This window comes from Mercenaria mercenaria, chromosome 2 (assembly GCF_021730395.1).
Source record: "Mercenaria mercenaria strain notata chromosome 2, MADL_Memer_1, whole genome shotgun sequence".
Classification (NCBI taxonomy): Eukaryota; Metazoa; Mollusca; class Bivalvia; order Venerida; family Veneridae; genus Mercenaria; species Mercenaria mercenaria.
In genome coordinates, this window is record NC_069362.1 from 18,327,046 (window position 1) to 18,349,757 (window position 22,712).

A 22,712-nucleotide genomic window follows, 5' to 3' on the forward strand; every position below is an offset into this window, starting at 1 on the left:
TAAGTAACTGGGCAGAAACTGTTAATTTTCAAGATTTCAAGGGCCATAACTCAAGAGTGACTGGGACTATCCAGCTGGTTATCAAACCTCTCTGAGTTATTGTGCCCCATAAACATTGAGGCAAAGGTTACTGAGAAATGGAAAAGTGCTCAAATTACAGAGCAGACACTGTTAATTTTCATAATTTTGTGTATGAAAGAGATTCAGGTGCTAGTTGCATTTGCCAGTATTATAAACACTGTGACCAAGGTGAACTGACATTCGATAAGAACTGCTGAAGTTAAGAATGCAGACAGCTTTAGACATTGCCTGCAGACTGCCAGTGTTCATATAATATACAAATAATAAATTGGTCAAAACTATTGCCCCTGGTCTGCAGGTCAATAGTTTTGACTATTGGCCTGCAAGCCATTAAGTGTTTTATTACATGACATCAGAAATAAGATTCAATCAGTTATTTTACAATTTTTGACTTTAGCCCAACAAAATATGGTGTTGAACTTCAGACCATCCAAATAGCACAAACTATGGGCTGTAAATTTACATAGTGTCATATAATGATATGTCTTGTTTCATGGGAGTATAAAAAGTTGTTTGTTTTTTTTTATCAAATTCCTTTCAATATCATGCATCTTTCTCTAGAATTTATAGAGTGGTAAAAAAACTTTTTTAATTTTTGTATTTCAGGAATCTTTTAAATTTAAATTTCACCTTTTTCAGACATGTTTTAATACGCAGACTGTATGTACATAGTATGTTAACAAGAAACAAAGTCCCATAACTCTGCAATTTTTGTTGTTGAAAGAACCTAACATGCCCCATGCACAACTACTGTTGTTACTTATCACTTGTGTAAAGTTTCATTAAATTGTGTCCAGGGGATGAGGAGAGATGGTGCGCACAAGATTGTGTCTATGTATATAGTATAGTAACAAAAAACAAAGTCCCTTAACTCTGCAAATTTTTTTTCTGAAAGAACCCGACATGACCCATGCACAACTACTGTTGTTACTGATCACTTGTGTGAAGTGTGTCAAGGGGATGAGGAGAGATGGTGCGCACAAGATTGTGTCTACGGACAGACGGACAGACAGACAGACGGACAGACTGACAACCTGAAACCAGTATACACCCCCTTACAACTTTGTTGTCGGGGGGTACAATAAAGATATGTATAACTTATACAGAAAAGATGATGCATGTAATTTTCAGATGGAAAAGTGAAACTTGAAACAAGCAAATTCGATGAATTGGTATCCCCCGCCGAAAGGGTTTGTGGTGAGGAATGGCAAAAAGATATATCCGGCAAAAAGTTAAGGATGTTAATAAGAAGCAAATAATTTCATTAGTCAAAATCAATTTAACAGAAAACAAATGTTTAATGAAAGAGTACACAATAAATGTATGATACTTTGATCCGGACTAAAGAATTTATTTTGAATGGGATATGCTTACTGTAATAAGCTTAGCTTTTAAAATTAAATGCAGTTAATTGAAATGTGAGCTTGAAGTTTAACTGGAATGAAATATTGTCTTTGAGTGGTTTGGCACCAGGTGTTGCTGTTTTACATGTACATTTGAACTTAAAGGATCAGATGTCCTTAAGAGAACACAGATAAGATATCTTGAACATGGCTGAGGGCAAGGTTTGTGCAGTCACAACTTAACATGTTGAAGGTTTGAACATTTAAAAAAACAAAAAAAAAAGGATGGAAATATATATATCTATATATAGATATATGTATATATTTATTTTTTTAGGGGGTGGGGGTGCAGGGGAACGGGAGAGGAAACAAAATTTCACATGCTGATTATAAATATTGATTGAAAATTAAAAATGAAAAAAAAAAAAAAAAGGTAAAAGGGTAAGTTGGAGGGGGGGGGGGGAAGGCAGAGGATGCATGATCAGTGGTGGGCATGACTGGGTGGAGAGGTGAGGTGGGGGAATAGTACAACTTGGAAGGTTTGAAAAAAATCTAAAATAAATGAAAAAAAAAAAAAATTGGGGAGTGGGGGTGAGACCAAGGCAAGTGGGTGACCAGGTGTGGGTGCACAACTTCACATGTTTATAATAAATGTTCACAGAAAAGAATGAAAGAAATTTAATGAAATTCTGCCAAATGGTAAGTTTGTTATGTACAAATATGTGGATTTTTAGACAATTAAAGGGCAATAACTCTGAAGTTACAAAAAGAAATCCGTACAAAATTGTCTGTGCACAACCACATTATAGTGCTCTAAATTCTGTTAAAGTTTCATAGTTCTAGGTCAAATATATCAAAAGTTATGATGCAGAAATTGGCATATCTATAGATCTATAGTACCCTATATAGTTAACACTAGAAACTTCTAAGGGCCATAACCCTGGTGTTACTTGGACAATCTGTCTGAAACTTGATGGGCCCCATAACCTCATAGTGGTGAACATGTATATGAAGTTTGTTTGAAAAAAATCTAAAATAAGGAATGAATTTTTTTTTTTTTTTTTTTTTTTTTTTGTGTGTGTGTGTGGGGGGGGGGGGGGTCGGGGGATGGGGGGGGAGGTGTGTGATCAAGGTAAGGGGGCGACCAGGTGTGGGTACACAACTTCACATGTTTACAATAAATGTTCATGGAAAAGAATGAAAGAAATTTAATGAAATTCTACAAAATGAAGTTTGTTATGTACAAATATGTGGATTTTTATACAATTAAAGGGCAATAACTCTTAATTTACAAATAAATCCAAATGAAATTGTGTGTACACAACCACATTATGGTGATATAAATTCTGTTTAAGTTTCATAGTTCTAGGTCAAATATATCAAAAGTTATGATGCTGAAATTGCCATTTTTATAGTACCCTATATAGTTAACACTAGAAACTTCTAAGGGCCGTAACTCTGGTGTTACTTGGGCAATCTGACTGAAACTTGACGGGCCGCAAGAACTCATTGTGGTGAACATGTATATGAAGTTTTAAATAAATATTCCCAACCATTTCCTAGATATGGCTCCGGACGGACGGACGGACGAAAAGACGGAAGGACGGACGGAAAGACGGACGGAAGGACGGACAACGCCAAAACTATATCCCTCCGACTTTCGTCGGGGGATAACAAGAGGGCCAAGATGGCCCTAGGTCGCTCACCTGAGAAACAAACCATAACAGTGTAGACATGTTTGACCTCGTGATTTCATGGAAACAAATATTCTGGCCAATTTTCATTAGGATTGGATCAAAAATGTGATCTCTTTAAGTTTAAACAAGTATTTTCTTTGATATGACCCAGTGACCTAGATTTTGACCCCAGATGACCCATATTCGAACTCCACCTAGATTTCATCAAGGCAGTCATTCTGACCAAATTTCTTGAAGATCAGTTGAAAAATACAGCCTCTATCGCATACACAAGGTTTTTCTTTGATTTGACCTTGTGACCTAGTTTTTGACCCAATATGTCCCATATTCGAACTCCACCTAGACTTCACGAAGGCAATCATTCTGACCAAATTTCATGAAGATCAACTGAAAAATACAGCCTCTATCGCATACATATTGTTTTTTTCTTTGATTTGACCTAGTGACCTAGTTTTTGACCCAAGATGATCCACATTCAAATTCGACCTAGATTTCTCTGCATCATTTCCCTGGTGTTACTTGGACAATCTGTCTGAAACTTGATGGGCCCCATAACCTCATAGTGGTGAACATGTATATGAAGTTTGTTTGAAAAAAATCTAAAATAAGGAATGAATTTTTTTTTTTTTTTTTTTTTTTTGTGGGGTGGGGGGGGGGGGGGGGGGGGGATAGGGGGGAGGTGTGTGATCAAGGTAAGGGGGCGACCAGGTGTGGGTACACAACTTCACATGTTTACAATAAATGTTCATGGAAAAGAATGAAAGAAATTTAATGAAATTCTACAAAATGAAGTTTGTTATGTACAAATATGTGGATTTTTATACAATTAAAGGGCAATAACTCTTAATTTACAAATAAATCCAAATGAAATTGTGTGTACACAACCACATTATGGTGATATAAATTCTGTTTAAGTTTCATAGTTCTAGGTCAAATATATCAAAAGTTATGATGCAGAAATTACCATTTTTATAGTACCCTATATAGTTAACACTAGAAACTTCTAAGGGCCATAACTCTGGTGTTACTTGGGCAATCTGACTGAAACTTGACGGGCCGCAAGAACTCATTGTGGTGAACATGTATATGAAGTTTTAAATAAATATTCCCAACCATTTCCTAGATATGGCTCCGGACGGATGGACGGAAAGACGGAAGGACGGACGGAAAGACGGACGGACAACGCCAAAACTATATCCCTCCGACTTTCGTCGGGGGATAACAAGGGGGCCAAGATGGCCCTAGGTCGCTCACCTGAGAAACAAACCATAACAGTGTAAACATGTTTGACCTTGTGATTTCATGGAAACAAATATTCTGGCCAATTTTCATTAGGATTGGATCAAAAATGTGATCTCTTTAAGTTTAAACAAGTATTTTCTTTGATACGACCCAGTGACCTAGATTTTGACCCCAGATGACCCATATTCGAACTCCACCTTGATTTCATCAAGGCAGTCATTCTGACCAAATTTCTTGAAGATCAGTTGAAAAATACAGCCTCTATCGCATACACAAGGTTTTTCTTTGATTTGATCTTGTGACCTAGTTTTTGACCCAATATGTCCCATATTCGAACTCCATCTAGACTTCACGAAGGCAATCATTCTGACCAAATTTCATGAAGATCAACTGAAAAATACAGCCTCTATCGCATACATATTGTTTTTTTCTTTGATTTGACCTAGTGACCTAGTTTTTGACCCAAGATGATCCACATTCAAATTCGACCTAGATTTTATCAAGGCAATCGTTCTGACCAAATTTCATGAAGATCAATTGAAAAATACAGCCTCTATCACATACACAATGTTTTTCCTTGATTTGACCTAGTTTTTGACCCAAGATGACCCATTTTTGAATTAGGCCTAGATTTCATCAAGGTAATCATTCTGACCAATTTTCGTGAAGATCAATTGAAAAATACAGCCTCTATCGCATACACAAGGTTTTTCTTTGATTTGACCTAGTGACCTTGTTTTTGATCCCAGATGACCCATTTTCGAACTCGGCCTAGACTTCATCAAGGTTATCATTCTGACAAAAATTCATGAATACAGCCTCTACCGCATACACAAGGTTTTTCCTTGATTTGACCTAGTGACCTAGTTTTTGACCCCAGATGACCCACTTTCGAACTCGGCCTAGATTTCATCAAGTTAATCATTCTGACAAAAAATCATGAAGATCAATTGAAAAATACAGCCTCTATCGCATACACAAGGTTTTTCCTTAATTTGACCTAGTGACCTAGTTTTTGACCCCAGATGACCCATTTTCAAATTCGGCCTAGATTTCATCAAGGTTATCATTCTGACCAAATTTCAAGAAGATCAGTTGAAAAATACAGCCTCTATCGCATACACAAGGTAAATGTTGACGGACGACAGATGCCAGACAGACGCCGGACATCAAGCGATCAGAAAAACTCACCTGAGCATTGCTCAGGTGAGCTAAAAACCCACCGAAGTGGTCCTTCTCAGTGTAAAGACAGAACTTACCCATGGTTGTTCTATTTCACCCATGTGACAAACCAGCTGAAGAAATAAACATGTCAACATTGATTATAATGATTTAAGAAACTGAAATAAGTGTCTAAACTATCTGCAGAAATAAATCTCTAAACCATCAGCCAAAATAAAAACTCTTAAAACTACCAGCCCAGATAAATCATCAAACAATGAGCCAAAATAAATCTCTAAACTATTAGTGTTACTGCTTTCATTTTTCTCTCTGTAAAGAATCAGAAACAGTCACTACATGACCAATAGTTTTCTTGTAAGTGAAATGCTGATTAAATATTTTAATTAAAACATTACTGAGAGCAAGTTTAGTTAGCACAAAACTTGACAAGAGGGCCAAGATGGCCCTAGGTCGCTCACCTGAGAAACACACCATAACTCACCATAACAGTGTAAACATGTTTGACCTAGTGATTTCATGGAAATAAATATTCTGACCAATTATTATTAAAATTGGAGCAAAAATCTTGAGTATAAACAAGTACTTTCTTTAATTTGACCTAGTGACCTAGTTTTTGAGCCCAGATGACCCATATTCAAACTTGATCTTGGTAGATTTCATCAAGGCTATCATTCTTACCAAATTTCATGAAGATCAATTGAAAAATACAGCCTTTATCGCATACACAAGTTTTTTCTTTGATTTGACCTAGTGATCTAGTTTTTGACCCAGATGACCCATATTTGAACATCCCCTTGATTTCATCAAGGAAAGCAATCTGACCAAACTTTATTAAAATCTAGTGTAAAATGTAGCCCCTATTGCATATACAAGGCCTTTCCTTGATTTGACCTAGTGACCTATTTTTTGAACCCAGATGACCCACATTCGAACTTGACCTAGATTTCATCAAGGCTTTCATTCTGACAAAATTTCATGAAGATCAGTTGAAAAATACAGCCATAGACGCATACACGAGGTTTTTCTTTGATTTAACCTAGTGACCTATTTTTTGACCCTAGATGACCCATATTCCAAATCTTTCTAGATTTCATCAAGGTGATCATTCTGACTTAATTTCATCATGATCAAATGAAAAATACAGCCTCTATCGCATACACATGGTTTTTCTTTGATTTGACCTAGTGACCTACTTTTTGATCTCAGATGACCCATTTTCAAACTCGGCCTAGATTTCATCAAGGTTATCATTCTGACTTAATTTCATGAAGATCAATTGAAAAATACAGTCTCTATCGCATACACAAGGTTTTCCTTTGATTTGACCTAGTGATCTATTTTTTTTACCCATGATGACCCATTTTCGAAACAAAATTCATGAAGTCTAATTGAAAAATACAGCCATTATCACATACACAAGGTTTTTTTTTTATCTGACCTAGTTACCTAGTTTTTGACCCCAGATGACCCATTTTCGAACTTGGCCTAGATTTCATCAAGGTTATAATCATTCTGACCAAACTTCATAAAGATCAGTGTAAACATGTTTGACCTCGAGCGATCACAAAACTCACCTGAACTAATAAAAGGAATTTTGTTTGTTTGGTCTTCATCTTTTTTTTTTTGACAACTGGTAACACAGTGTACTGGTGTATATTTTTAAATTCTAGTTAAATGTAGCATCAACAGATGTGGCCAGCTACCTATGACCAGTTTACATTCTTCAGTTCTTATTCTCATTTACAATATAGGTTTTTAATGAAAACAGGGCCATTATGGCTCTAGATCTCTTACAGCTTGTTTGCATAATACTGACAGAGGGTCACACAAAAAAAATATCAGTTGTTGTTTCTTTGCGGGTGTGGGGAGGGGGCGAGAGAGGGGTCTTATTTTGAGTCTGGGCCAACAGTTTCAGAGAAGAGTAAGTATTGAAGTGATCCATATAGCCATATACAGAAAACTAGCCCAAACCCATTGCAGCTATGTTCTTAACTTTTTAACAAAACATAATTATCTGAAGGAGTTTAGTAAAGGTTCACCAAAGGAACACTGCTATCACATTATTTTGATATCGACCCAACTGAAGAAATTTTGCAGAGGGACATCCTAGGAACATTTCTGTGAAACTGATCTAAATTGGGCCGTGGCAACCAGAATTCTAATGAATGACTTAGATTTGAAGGAGACTGAAAGGGGACGACCCAATGACCACTCCTATTGAAACTGATTTGGTACAGTAGGAGATGTTCTTTAAAGTGGAATTATATGCATTTTTCAAGTAAAAATCCAGCTGAAATAGATGTGTGTGTAAAAAGGGTGGAGGAAATGATAGCTTATAACCCAATATACCAAACTTTTACTGTTACCAGTACGAAATAATAACTTTCCAAATATGACTTTTCTTATTTTGACTGGGGCAGTTTTTTTTACGAAAATTCAAACTGCATGCAAGAGTTGCTTCCCTTCGACTTCAGAAATCTCTAAATATAGGTAAGGGAGATCATTGCATAGAAGATTGAAGAAAAGAACTGTTGTTTTATTAGTCCGATTTCCTTATTTCTAAAGCATCAACTTCAAATACTTATGCAGCATTATCGTTAATTTAACAGGTTTAAATGCACAGCAACCGAAAATTGCTTTTATAAAACATTCACCAAAAACACACTGTGTGCATTAAGATGCGCTTAATGCCACTTTAAAGAAATTATATATGACAGAAGGATTGACAGACATCCAAAGATCCTAAAAGGTCAACATGAGCATTTCTTGCACAAGTGAACTAAAAAAAGTAAATGCAAAGTGTATCTATCCATCATGCAAGTCATAAAGGCTGTTGGCTTTTTTTTTTAATCATATCCTTCAGTCAACCTAATCAGCATTTCAGAATTTTGTGCCAGTACAGTACTAAGAATTTTTTCTGCAAGTATATCATAACTTCCCATGAATCAAAAATTGAAATCTATTTAGCAATCTCTAGCTTGATTGTTCTCTGCATTTCTAAATAAGCAGACCCTGTTAACTTGTAGACAAAGGGAGATAATAACAATGAGGGGAAATCAGCTATACAGCCCCATAGTAGCTATGTTATAGTGAACATACCTTTTTCATTTCTGCTTTATTCAGTGTGGTTCCTATCATGATAGATTTCCTACAAGCCCGAGATGCAAACATGGCACGTACCCTTGATGGACGGCATGTTACCCCCTGAATATCACAATAATGTCACAAAAGTTGATGAAAGAAAAGAAAAAAATACAAATTAAAGGATGATCTTTCAAAGAAGTATGCTTTTTCAGTCTATTAGCTAACATTTATAGAGATTCTAAAAACAACAGTATAATACAATTATATGAAACTGCACTATACAGGATATTTGTGATCAGAGAAAAAGGTATATTTTGTACAAAGATTTACACTACCGCTCATTTCCACTGAAGACACAAAAAAACAACTTTGCCATGATAAACAAACCTAGGATTTACATATAGACACTGGGTAGTTAGTGTAAACATGTTTTTATTGATGTGGGACAATAATCTTTTGAATGACATAAAAAGAAATTTTTTACTATAAACTTACCGGTGAATCAGTAAGCATGAAAAGCATTTCTTCTATATCTACAAAGAAAAGAAAACACAAGATAGGTTTCAACAAAAACAAGGAGTGCGTTTAATAAACGCTTGATGCCCCCGGTGGCATCCTGTCGATACAAAGCAACCTAAGTCCAAAACGAGGTCAAGTTCAAGGTCAAGGTCAAACTGAGGTCAGGTGATGTCTGAAGATGCGGAATGATTACACCTTAAATCTGCATTAGTATCAAGTCATTCTAGTTAGGGGTATTGATGCTAGATGAAACGGTCCCATTTGGTTAACCTCGTACGGACGGACTAACAGGACAATCACTATATGCCTCCCGCATCAGTAGATGCCAGGGGGCATAAAAACTCAAAATCTATTTTCAATTGCAAGTTCATATCATGATACAGACTCATGCAAGGTTTCATCAAGTTATATGAAATACTTTTTGAGCTAGGCACGTCACAAGGTGAAAATGTGCATTTTTGACTATTTCAGGTGCCATAACTCTGGAAATAGGGGGCGAAGCCAGACGAAAAATAGGATGTGTGCAAGTTCATATCACGATAAAAACTCATGTAAGGCTTTATCAATTTATATCAAATACTTTTTGAGCTAGGCATGTCACTAACTTTTTTCGGACGAATGGACCCACGGACTGACACACGTACAAGACCAAATCTACATTTGGCTAAATTTTAGTTTAACGAGGCTGTAAGTAGTGTGAAGTCATTGACACTCAAATCTTTAAACGTTTAAATCAAATAGCTAGTTATGGCATTGTGGAAATATGGTGACGTTATACTGAGCTAATACTACTGATCTTGAATAGATATATATATCTTACCTTCTTTACCAAAGTTCCAGTTTTTGCTAACAGGGGTGGAAATCAATTTTACTCTCTGTGTTGGTGGTCCTGTAATATTTAGAAACAGCATCTTAAAGGGAAACTCACATCTGTCTTATACTATATCTTAACACTGTGCTTTACTTGCATCCAGCTTAAGAAAGATTTAATTTGTTGTGCATATGTATATGACACCAGTTTTCAATCTGAAAGTTGTTGGGTTCAATTTTTTGAATCAATGTTAACTGTCCCTTGTAGATAACAGTTTTCTGAAACTGAGGTCCCATAAAACTAAATATTTTGAGACCAGTCTTAAAGTTTTTGTATCTGATTAGTTGATTCTGACCCGAATTTTGAAATTGACCAATGGAAGTGTTGAATTCTGTGACTGGTCTACAAACTATAAAATTGGAACCACCTTATTTGATTGCTTCACAACTGCAAAAACTTTTAAATTCTTACCTTCTTCATCAATGATAAATTCAAATCCATTCTTCTTGAATATGTCAATGTTATCCATAAGGATAGTCTCATTGCTGGAAGTTAATTCAAGATTCAATGGGCTGAAAAATATTTGCATTGTATGTACTGAGCAATTCTGGTCTTATATATGTATAAGGTAGAGAATGGTTCACAATATTTCAAGCAAAAATTAGATATTAAGCAGATAATGTTTCCTAACTCTTGGCAAAGTCTGACTTAGTGATAGATCATACAGGGACTTTTTACTTCTACAAGTATAAACATAGGTATAAAGAATAATGTAACTCAATAAAGTTACCGATTTTAAAATAAAACTTACTAATAAACTGCATTGTAAGTCGTGTGTTTCATGTAAAAAACTAATGTTACAGCAGAAAAAGGGAATCTGGATCTGTTTTACAACCCCCTAAATGCTATTAAAATTGTATGGATAAAACATGTTGCCATAAAAATACTTTACATCAAAGTAATGCAAATAAACTGCTATCTCTCTTTTTTATAATCTTGTACTGATCTGACACTATTTTTAACTATCAACATCTATCATATCGAGACCGTTACTTTTAACAGTCTACAAAGATTTCAAGACACCCTCTCATGCACACCAAAGTACTGAAGCTTCTTACCAGATTAATTTCTGACTCTGTATAACTGTATCTCTCTGTAAGGTCTCAAAGTTGTATTTCTCGTCGGTGGCATGCTGGTCCACTATAAACAAGTCTTTCTCCAGCTTCGTGATAATAAACCCCATGTTAAATTGTCCTAGAATCTCCATCTGTGAGAACATGTCCTTCCTGTAAAATTTCCAAAATGCTTAGGATTGTAATTATATGAAGGATTGCATGCAAGAATACACAGATAGATGTTCCTTAATGTAACATAATCAGATGAAAAACTCAAGTACCGTAATCGGCCGAATATGTCGCACTCGTGTATAGGACGCAGTGAAAAAATATCAGCAGAATTCTGGAAAAATGCTTATACCCACTTATCACTTATCCGAATTTATGTTTGTCCGAAATTCGCTAGTCATAACCAACACAATCATAGGTCATATAGTGACTTTCCAGCTTTTCATAGTGGAGGAAGACCCCAGATGCCGCTTCAATGCATTAATTTATCACAGGCTGACATCTGTGTAGAACCACATACCTTCTGTTAGCCAGCTGGAAGGCTTCCTCACATGAAGAATTCTATGCCCAGAGTAAGGCTCGAACCCACATCTATTAGGGGCAAGTGGTTTGAAGTCAGCTACCTTAACCACTGGGACAAGGAGGTCCCCACAAATTAGTCCTAACATTAGCAAAATGCAGTTACAAACTGCAGAACAGCCCAAAAGAAATGAAATAGTTGCACAGATAGCTTGATACTCCCACACTGGTGAATTTCAGATTCATTCAATTTTGTATATAATTGTTTTGTGACATGATACTAGGGAAAAATGCCTTGACAATTTTGTCCCTGCTAGTATTTTCTTAAACTAGAGCCATCACTAAAGGTGATGAATGTACCCCCCTCATGCACTGACACAGTACATTGTAATTTGACGCACACAAGATTGCATAACTATGTTGACTGTATGTATATAGACTGTATGTATACAGTTTAGTACCTAACAAAAAACAAAGTCCCATAACTATGCAGAATATTTATCTAAAAGAACATAACATGCACCATGCACAACTAGGGTTGGTACTGATTACTTGTGTGAAGTTTCATTAAACTGTGTGCAAGGGTTCGGAAGATTAGGTGCACACAAGACTGCATATGCAGACTGTATGTACATAGTATGTTAACAAGAAACAAAGTCCCATAACTCTGCAATTTTTGTCGTTGAAAGAACCTAACATGCCCCATGCACAACTACTGTTGTTACTAATCACTTGTGTGAAGTTTCATTAAATTGTGTCAAGGGGATGAGGAGAGATGGTGCACACAAGATTGTGTCTATGTATATAGTTTAGTAACAAAAAACAAAGTCCCGTAACTCTGCAAATTTTTTTTCTGAAAGAACCTAACATGCCCCATGCACAACTACTGTTGTTACTGATCACTTGTATGAAGTTTCATTAAATTGTGTCAAGTGGATGAGGAGAGATGGTGCGCACAAGATTGTGTCTATATATAGTATAGTAACAAAAAACAAAGTCCCATAACTCTGCAATTTTCTTCTCTGAAAGAACCTAACATGCCCCATGCACAACTACTGATGTTACTGATCACTTGTGTGAAGTTTCATTAAATTGTGTCAAGTGGATGAGGAGAGATGGTGCGCACAAGATTGTGTCTATGTATATAGTACAGTAACAAAAAACAAAGTCCCATAACTCTGCAAGTTTTTTTTCTGAAAGAACCTAACATGCCCATGCACAACTACTGTTGTTACTGATCACTAGTGTGAAGTTTCATTAAATTCTGTCAAGGGGATGAGGAGAGATGGTGCGCACAAGATTGTGTCTACGGACAGACAGACAGACAGACAGACGGACAGACAACCTGAAACCAGTATACCCCCCCTTACAACTTTGTTGTCGGGGGGTACAATAATATAGAAATCTAAATAAAGTAACAATCACATATAACACAGATTTACTGTATCATTGTGTAATTTTTTATGGTGACTGTCACATCAATGCATGTTTTAGAAATAGAGCTACAAACAAAATACCGTGGGTGTGGTAGCACCTACTGAAGTGTAATGGGACGTGATTTCATCTTGGATGGACTGTTTGTTTTTGTTGGGTTTAAATTGCACCAACACATTTGTAAGTCATATGGTGACTTACCAGCACTGATGGTGAAGAAAGACCCAATGTGTCCATCCATGCACTATTTCATCAATGGGCACCTGGGTAGAAAAAACAACCTTCTTAAGTCAGCTGGATAGCTTCCTCATATGAAGAATTGAATGCTGGCGTAAACCTACATTGGAAAGTAGCAAGTGATTCCAAGTCAACCACCTTAACCACTCAGCCATGGAGGCCACCTCTTGGATAATTTATTTTCTAACTAAAATGCACTGTGTTCTTCATTAGCTTGATAATCATACAACAACTTACTTGATTTCTCTCTGTAATTCTTGCTCTGCTGCCTCATTTTCTGATGGATTGATGGTGGCTCTGAATGCTCTACTGAACTTCTCGCTACCTTCCTTGTTTTCTATAAATAAAAAAATTCAACAACATAAAATCAATGTAACATTATTCTTAATTTTTTTGTAAAGCCTGGTGCAAATTTTTAGAAAAAAAGTTTTACAAACACTGTATCATTATACAGAACATGTATGTAATTGGGTACTTAGCCCATAATGACAATCTGCCACTTAACTTATTCTAAATACGCAATTTTCACATTCTCCAGTTTCTAAAGAAAATCATTTGCATCTTTACCTATATTTATATCTGTACAATACTGAATAGGATAATAGGTAATAACACGAATCTTGCCAAGTGTCATAGAAGGCCTTATGCCTTAGTTTATAAACAGCAGAAAATTACTCAATGCCGATTTGTCAAGATAAAATACCATCTCTGATGGAAAACATTTCCTTCAGAGATGAAAATTTCATTATTACTTGAGCGCTGCTGTGCGACAACCAATGTTAGTGCTTTGCAACTAGCAAGGATCCAGATCAGTGCACATCCATAGTGTTTGTTTAGTGAACAGTATTGATCCTGGTCAGACTGCATGGATGTGCATACTGGTCGCATAGCCCTTAAATAATATGTTGGTTTTCGCACAGTGGCTCACTTTTAGATCATTACACTAATATGCCAACATACCTCTAGACTTCCACCTGCTTTTCCAATGGTCCATACAAAATGGTATGCACCTTTCTTTTCTTTCTATATCTTCTGCCGTATCCTATAATGACATAATATAAACTCAATTTTCTGTCATGAAAAAAAAACCCAAAAAGCTCATCAATGAATAAATCAATCTTACTGTTTACAAACATGTTTTGGCCCACCCACTTAGCTCAGTAGGGAGAGCATTGGTCTACGGATCGAGGGGTCGCGAGTTCGATCCCCGGATGGGGCGTATGTTCTCCGTGACAATTTTGATAAAAGACATTGTGTCTGAAATCATTTGTCCTCCACCTCTGATAATTCAAGTGGGGAAGTTGGCAATTACTTGCAGAGAAAGGTTTGTACTGGTACAGAATCCAGGAACACTGGTTAGGTTAACTGCCTGCCGTTCCATGATAGGTCATATTGCGACTTTCCAGCTTTGGTGGTGGAGGAAGACACCAGGTGCCCCTCCGTGCATCATACCATAACGCGAGAGCACCTGTTTAGAGCCACCGACCCAGCCAGCTGGATGGTTTCCTCAAATGAAGAATTCAATGTCCGTGCCAGGCTTGAACTTAACTGGGTGAGAGGCAAGTGATTCTAAGTCAATGACCTCAACCACTCTGCCACGGAGGCCCCCTAGTAAAAATTTATGGTTTTCAGTTCTCTAGAAAAGTTATAAAGAAACAAAACAGAACTATCAGTTGAAGCAATGTCTTCTTTACAAACATAGCAATATAATCTCTTCAGAAAAATTGTGTTGACTTACAAATGAACTTTTGAAAAGCAAATGGTAACAAGAGCCACGTTAGACATGGCCAATCCCCCCGCCGTGTATATTATAATTGAAGGCTAAAGTTCCTGGCAAGTTAGTGTCTGAAAGTATTAATTTTGGGGAAAGCTTTGAAGAACCGTTTAGATGTGGTCCGCATCAGGGGTTTTAAAGATGTGGAAGAAAGAATAAGTCAGTAGTGAGGTGGTTTACTGCTAAATTTTATTAATTTTCTTGAACAGTATAGCTATGATGTTTTTCTATATGGCTACTGTAAAAAGAAGGAACGGAAAGCTAACAGGGAACAAGAGTGCCAGAATGTCACAATATATGCCCGTCACAGCAAATTTCTTTACTCTAGCAGCTGTATTTGCAAATGAAATTTTAATTTTGTGGTTGTTTAGTAATCATTGTAAGTCTTTTGTTTTTCTAAGTCCACAAGAAACCTTCTTACCAGGTAGAGATATCTTAAAATACATCTAAAATTGGAAAGTAATATCTATGTTGTACCACAGAAAAGTAGTCTTGTTTTTTCCCTATGGTCAATTATAACAAGAGCACCGCCTTGCGGGTGCTGACGCTCATCTGATTTTTTTTGTATAATAGAAATATTGTCCTACCCATGATTTTCTAAGTCTAAAAAGGGCCATCATTCTTGCAAAAAGCAGGATAGAGTTATGTTTCTTGATGTACAGTGTCCACTTATGATGGTGAAAAACTGTTGCAAGTTTTAAAGCAATAGCTTTGATAGTTTATGAGAAAAGTTGACTTAAACATAATACTCAACCAAGAAAATGATTTTCTAAGTCCAAAAGGGGCAATAATAATTGCAAAAAGCAGGATGGAGTTATGTTGCTTGCTGTACAGGGTCAGCTTATGATGGTGAACAAGTGTTGCAAGTTTTAAAGCAATAGCTTTGATAGTTTAAGAGAAAAAGTTGACCTAAACATAAAACTTAACCAAGAAAATCTGATATTTTCTAAGTCCAAAAGGGGCCATAAATCTTGCAAAAAGCAGAACGGAGTTATGTTTCTTGCTATACAGGGTCAACTTATGATGGTGAACAAGTGTTGCAAGTTTTAAAGCAATAGCTTTGATAGTTTAGGATAAAAGCTGACCTAAACATAAAACTTAACCAAGAAAACTGATTTTCTAAGTTCAAAAGGGGCAATAAATCTTGCAAAAAGCAAGATGGAGTTATGTTTCTTGACGTACAGGGTCTGCTTATGATGGTGAACAAGTATTCCAAGTTTCAAAGCAATAGCTTTGATAGTTTAGGAGAAAAGTTGACCTAAACATAAAACTTAACCAAGAAATCTGATATTTTCTAAGTACAAAAGGGGCCATAAATCTTGCAAAAAGCAAGATGGAGTTATGTTTCTTGCTATACAGGGTCAGCTTATGATGGTGAACAAGTATTCCAAGTTTCAAAGCAATAGCTTTGATAGTTTAGGAGAAAAGCTGACCTAAACATAAAACTTAACCAGGCAACGCCGACGCAGACGCCGACAACCGCTCAAGTGATGACAATAACTCATCATTATTTTTCAAAAAATCAGATGAGCTAAAAATGTTACAATATAAGTTATTCATAGTTACAACTAAGGGAAGTTAATCTTATCTTAAAAAAAAAAAAAAAAAAAAAAAAAAAAAAAAAATTGTAAGTCCACACAAAAATCTTTACCAGGTTAGAGATTGGTCAAAATACACCTCAAAATTGGATGTAGCATGCATGTTGTACTACAGAAAAGTGGTCTCGATTTTTCCCTACGACTAGTAATGAAAACGTTACAATAAAAGCTATTTAAAGTAACAACAAAAGGAAGTAATTCTAAAGAAGGGAACTGCGCATGACACTTCGTCTCATGATGGTGTATAATTGTGCCAAGTTACATCAAAATCCCTCCATGCATGAAGAAGAAATGCTTCGGACAAAGTCATTCTTGTATCTGACCTTTGGCCTATAAGTGTAACCTTGACCTTAGACCTAGGGACCTGGATCTTGCGCATGACACTCTGTCTCCAGGTGGTGAACATTTGTGCCAAGTTATATCAAAATCCCTCTATGCATGAAGAAGAAATGCTCCGGACAAGGTTTTCATTTTTGTATCCTTTGACCTCTAAGTGTAACCTTGACCTTAGACCTAGGGACCTGGTTCTTGCGCTTGAAACTCCGTCTCGTGGTGGTGAACATTTGTGCCAAGATATATCAAAATCCCTCCATGCATGAAAAAGATATGCTCCGGACAAATGTTTTTAAGAAAATATGATAAAGGGGAATAACTCAAAAAAAAGGCAAGGCAGAGTTATTGTTCTTGAACACTGCACTTCCTCCCAATGTGTTCTATCAGTGTATGACGTTTGAAGAAAATCCCTCCAGTACTTTTGGAGTTGTGCTCCGGACAAATTTTTTTAAGAAAATAAGATAAAGGGGAATAACTAAAAAAATTGGCAAGGTAGAGTTATTGTTCCTGAACACTGCACTTCCTCCCAATGTGTTCTATCAGTGTATGAAGTTTGAAGAAAATCCCTCCAGTACTTTTGGAGTTATGCTCCGGACAAATTTTTTTAAGAAAATAAGATAAAGGGGAATAACTCAAAAAATAGGCAAGGTAGAGTTATTGTTCTTGCACACTGCACTTCCTCCCAATGTGTTCTATCAGTGTATGAAGTTTGAAAAAAATCCCTCCAGTACTTTTGGAGTTATGCTCCGGACAAAGATCGTTGCGGACGGACGCACACACGGAGAGCATTTCTAATATCCCCTTTGCCTTTGGCGGGGGGATAAATAATAAAGACCAATTTTAAGAAAACCAACATATGGGATGACATTAATACTGACAAAATCCTAATACCTTTCCATAACATACATCTACATATCACTTGTAAGTCTTAACTATTCCCTTTTAAATGAGGTAATGTTTTACTTGCAAATCACACTTGATAATATTTATCCTAAAATAGAGCCATACATAGATTTAGTAGTGTCATTTAGACATCATAATTTTTCATCTGCATAAGTCTGTCCCATCTTTGTCAAACAGACAAGTTTTCACAGTAAAAATATAAACACACACTTCAGGAAATGCAGTTATGTAAATGTTTAATTATGAAAAACAAGACTTACTAGATGTTCTGCATTCAATTTATCCTCCTCAACTTCATCTTGGTCATATCTATCTGAAATAACTGACATATCTGTACTTGTGATGGATTTATCCCTCCGACTTGAATCTTCATCTTGATGAGGAATGATTTTCATTTCAGATTTACTGTTAACTTCATGTTCTTTTATAACAACAACTGTCTCACCATTCACTTTCTTGTCTTGTCTGTCAGATACTTTATCAAACTCTTCAACAACAGACTCAGTACTTATTCTGTCAACAAATAATTTAGCACCTTGACCATCCATATTTTGATAATTTTGAACACTTATGGTATCTTTATAAACACACTGAGAATCACTTTGAACACATTTGGCAGTTTTCTTTGCATCTACAATACTGTGCTGAACACATTCAGTGGAATTTTGAACACATTTATCTCTAGTATCATTTAACATACTAGATTCATCAGAACCTTCCTCATTTATTCCTGTCAAATTGTCACTAATTCTTACACCCTCTCTATCATTATTACTATGTATTTGAAAATGACTGTCACTTCTTGCAGTTTCTGTATCTTTCAGAACATTCAGATGATCACCTGTCTCACCTACCTTTCTAGTTGGACCATCAACCTCTGTATTGTCCTTTATACATACAGAAGAGTTTTCATTTCCTATTTTATCTACATTTCCATGTTCTACTATTATAAGCCTTTCTTTTGGAAAATCATTATTTTCTTCTATTTCTTGTGTAGGATCATCTAATACTATGATGTCATTGTCAGACTTTATCCTTCCTTTATCAGCATCTACAGAATTATCAGACACTTTTCCAGGACTTTGATAGGATGAAACAAATGAATCCAGTCTTCTTTCTGCAAATAATGTAAATACAGTCCTCACATGTTGAAAACATTATTTCACAAATTTTACACTGGTTGTCTAATAAGAGTTCAGTATCAAAATATAAATATTATGAAACAAGAGTTTGGAGACCAGTCCTAAAACTCAAGCATCTGATTGGCTGTTTCCAAGCTCAAATTCAAACTTGACCAATGGAAAACCTGCATTCTGAGACTGGTCTCAAATGTTTTATAAACTTGTATTCTGCTCTGCATCAGTTAAAACTCATTTATTGAGGGATTAGTGTCAGAAGGTGGTAAATAGCTTTTCTATTTATAGGAACTTAAAACCTTCTAATTTGTTTCAACTGAAGTAAATCAAAAGCTTTTAGAAATTATATTTCTCAAAGTCTATACAGTACTATTTCATTAGTGTAAGCAAATGCAACAACACATATGTCACCTTCAGTTCTTGAAGTTGAGAGTTTACTCAATTATCACAAGTAAAGCAGTTCATATAAACTTACGTTTCACGAGAGAGCCAGATTTGGAAGGGGAAGTTTTCTTGGTATCAACAGTCATGTCTTCCTTAGAGAATGCACTGCTGAATGATCTTTTCAGCTTCATCAATGATGTCAGGCCAGTAGGCTAGAAGTGTACAAACACTTACAATATACAAGTTGACCTTAGCATTTGAGAACTTTGTAACAAAATCATACTCCTATTGAATTATCTGCATAAGAGCAGAAGGGAATTGGTTTGTCAGTAATCTGGATATTTTTATCTTTATGTGGCAAATGCTGATTTATGCCTACGTGCAGTACGTCAAACTTTACATTTAAGTAAAATTGCTGACCTGAACTTTAAGTTAAGCAACATAAGAAACAGGTGTGGTCTTCGAGTTGCAAGTAAAAGCTGAACTTGAGTTGATGAAAGTTTGCTGGTTAATGAGTAGTTAAAATTAGTCTTTATCTACATTCAAGGATGACATAAAAAATGAAGATATTTACTTAAATACAGCTTAGTCATTAAAAATAAACAGAATTGTTTGTTTTTTTACCTTCTCTAGACTAGGATGTTTTGACAACCTGAAATGAAATGTTTACCCTATATATTTTCCCTATTATTAACCTTTATCATGCTGGACATGACATGTTTACATACAAATCTGTATGTTATTTGAGTTTTTATTATATCTGTAGTTTCAAAATTTGTAACTGTTTGTATTCTTTCGAATGTCTACTGTAAAGCACCTCTGAAAACATACATGCATGAAACTGAAGAGTGCTACATAAATGTGGTACAGTAATAATAATATGAAGTAAAAACAGTAAGACTGATCTAACCTTGTAAAGTCGGAGGATCCTGATGGTAAAGCACCTTTACCTACAACAATAAAATCAATTCATAATCCAGTTACATGTATTCTAATTTTCCGTAACAAATTTTTGTTTAATAAAAAGAAAGTCTAGAAAAATTTCCATGAAAAAATTTCAAAATACAGAAAAACAGTTCCTGAACAACTGCAAAAACAAAACAAAAATACAGTTACTTTCCTGGTAATCTACTTGTACTTTTAATGTAAATAATTTGTTTGCTGGTTAGTTTTGACTTTAGCACTGTTTTTCTACAGTATTTCAAATATACAACAGCATCCAGTTAACCTTAACAATGTTCCTGGATTTTTTACCAGTACTAAACCAGTACTATTCTGTTCTCTTCAAGTGACTGACAACTTCTCTACATGAACCAGAGATGGATGAATAAATTAAGACAAAACGTCTTTAATCAAGTTGTCACAGAGAACAGGCACTGTACCTAAGTTATTGAACTCACTCCCTCCAGATTTGTAGCCAAGTGCTCTACCTACTGAGCTAACCAGGTCAGCTCTACTGTAAATGAAGATCACTCTGGTTATACATACCACAGGCCAGTTTTGCTGGCATTTGATACTGCAAAATGGAGGTGGTGGGTTCATACATTGTAATCAATGACGCCTGAAACAGTCAAATTATGAAAATTTAACATTCAAGTCAACAGGATAAAGGATTATGTGGTGACAAATTCTAGTGTAAACATTATCCTACAGTATTTATATTCTATAGAACAAAATTATAGAAAGAAAGTTCCCCAATGACTAAATCATGTGCCTGTTTCTAACTGAATTGTCAAAAAGTTTATATTTCTTCTTCAAACAGACCTGATAAAAGTAATCTGGAATCATCAGCTGATAGCCTGTTGTCAAAAGGTGGTCTCTCAGCACAGGCAATTTTATACTGCGGTTAAAAAGGTAGAGAAAATAGTGGCCTTTATAAGCAGGCTTTACAGCAGTGGCCATTAACTGGAGGTAGGTATTGGCACAGGTTTGACTGTACATAACTAGAAATGTGTCCATGGGACACAGATGCCCCCACTACATGACAAAGGACACAATTTTTTTCCTAGGTCAGGGAACATAACTCCTACAATACTGAATGAATCCAGACGCAAAACCCCTGGTGCACAACTGCACATGCTGACCAACATTCCTGTAAACTTTGGTGACTCTAGGACAAATACTTTTGGAGCTACGCGTGACACAACATTCAAATGACCAATTTTTAACTAAGTCTGGGGCCATAACTCCTACAAGACTGAATGAATCTGGATGTGAAAGCCCAGGTACACAACCGCACATGCTGACCAACGTTCCTGTAAACTTTGGTGACTCTAGGTCAAATACTTTTGGAGCTACGCGTGACACAACATTAAAATGACCAATTTTTAACTAAGTGAGGGGGGCATAACTCCTACAAGACTGAATGAATCCGGACCCAAAACCCCAGGTGCACAACTACACATGCTGATCAACATTCCTGTGAAGTTTTGTGACCCTCTATCAAATACTTTTGGAGCTACGTGCGACACAACACTAAAATGACCAATTTTTACAAAGTCAGGGGGCCATAACTCCAACATGACTGAATGAATCCGGAAGCGAAACCACAGGTGCACAACTACACATGCTGACCAACATTCCTGTAAAGTTTTGTGACACTCTATCAAATACTTTTGGAGCTACGTGTGACACCACATTAAAATGACCAATTTTTACAAAGTCAGGGGCCATAACTCCAACATGACTGAATGAATCTGGACGCGAAACCCCAGGTGCACAACTTCACATGCTGATCAACATTCCTGTAAAGTTTTGTGACTCTCTATCAAATACTTTTGGAGCTACGTGCGACACAACACTAAAATGACCAATTTTTACAAAGTCAGGGGCCATAACTCCAACATGACTGAATGAATCCAGACGCGAAACCCCAGTGCACAACTACACATGCTCTACATCAAATACTTTTGGAGCTAGGCGCGACAAAACATTTTCGAAAACTGACGGACGGACGGATGGACAAGAGCAAATCTATATGCACCCCGCCCCCGAAAGTGCGGGCATAAAAACGCTAATATTTACTTGCATCGGGACCAATTCTTTGTCAAATACATCAATTTTCCTCTGCCAAGTTTCAACACTGTTAATTTGGATCCTTTTTTTTTATCATAAAGCTTGCATAATATTTTGATCTGCCATCTTTACTGAGATGACCTTCTAATTGTCTGCCATCAAATTCTTAAAGTACCTTTATCAATAATTGTGATGCCATGAACAGGCACCTCAGTAGAACCACCAACTAAACACAAACCAGCTAGATGCCTCCCTCAAAGGAGAGATACGATCTGGACTTAAAACCCACGGATGTA

At 36.1% G+C, this 22,712-nt stretch overlaps 1 protein-coding gene across 1 annotated transcript in view; it reads right to left on the reverse strand.

Moving 5' to 3' along the window:
- LOC123563409 (mismatch repair endonuclease PMS2-like) overlaps positions 1-22,712 on the reverse strand; it is a 47,412-nt gene that overhangs the window by 6,987 nt on the left and 17,713 nt on the right. Inside the window, exons 12-24 of the mRNA XM_045356191.2 lie at positions 20,890-20,962; positions 20,312-20,351; positions 20,026-20,053; positions 19,493-19,613; positions 18,142-18,998; positions 14,234-14,315; positions 13,511-13,610; positions 11,078-11,245; positions 10,431-10,531; positions 9,969-10,037; positions 9,125-9,162; positions 8,645-8,749; positions 5,623-5,658 (exon numbers count right to left, since the gene is read on the reverse strand). Of these exons, the coding sequence (XP_045212126.2) occupies positions 5,623-5,658; positions 8,645-8,749; positions 9,125-9,162; positions 9,969-10,037; positions 10,431-10,531; positions 11,078-11,245; positions 13,511-13,610; positions 14,234-14,315; positions 18,142-18,998; positions 19,493-19,613; positions 20,026-20,053; positions 20,312-20,351; positions 20,890-20,962 (1,818 nt within the window). The remainder of the gene's footprint in view (positions 1-5,622; positions 5,659-8,644; positions 8,750-9,124; positions 9,163-9,968; positions 10,038-10,430; positions 10,532-11,077; positions 11,246-13,510; positions 13,611-14,233; positions 14,316-18,141; positions 18,999-19,492; positions 19,614-20,025; positions 20,054-20,311; positions 20,352-20,889; positions 20,963-22,712) is intronic.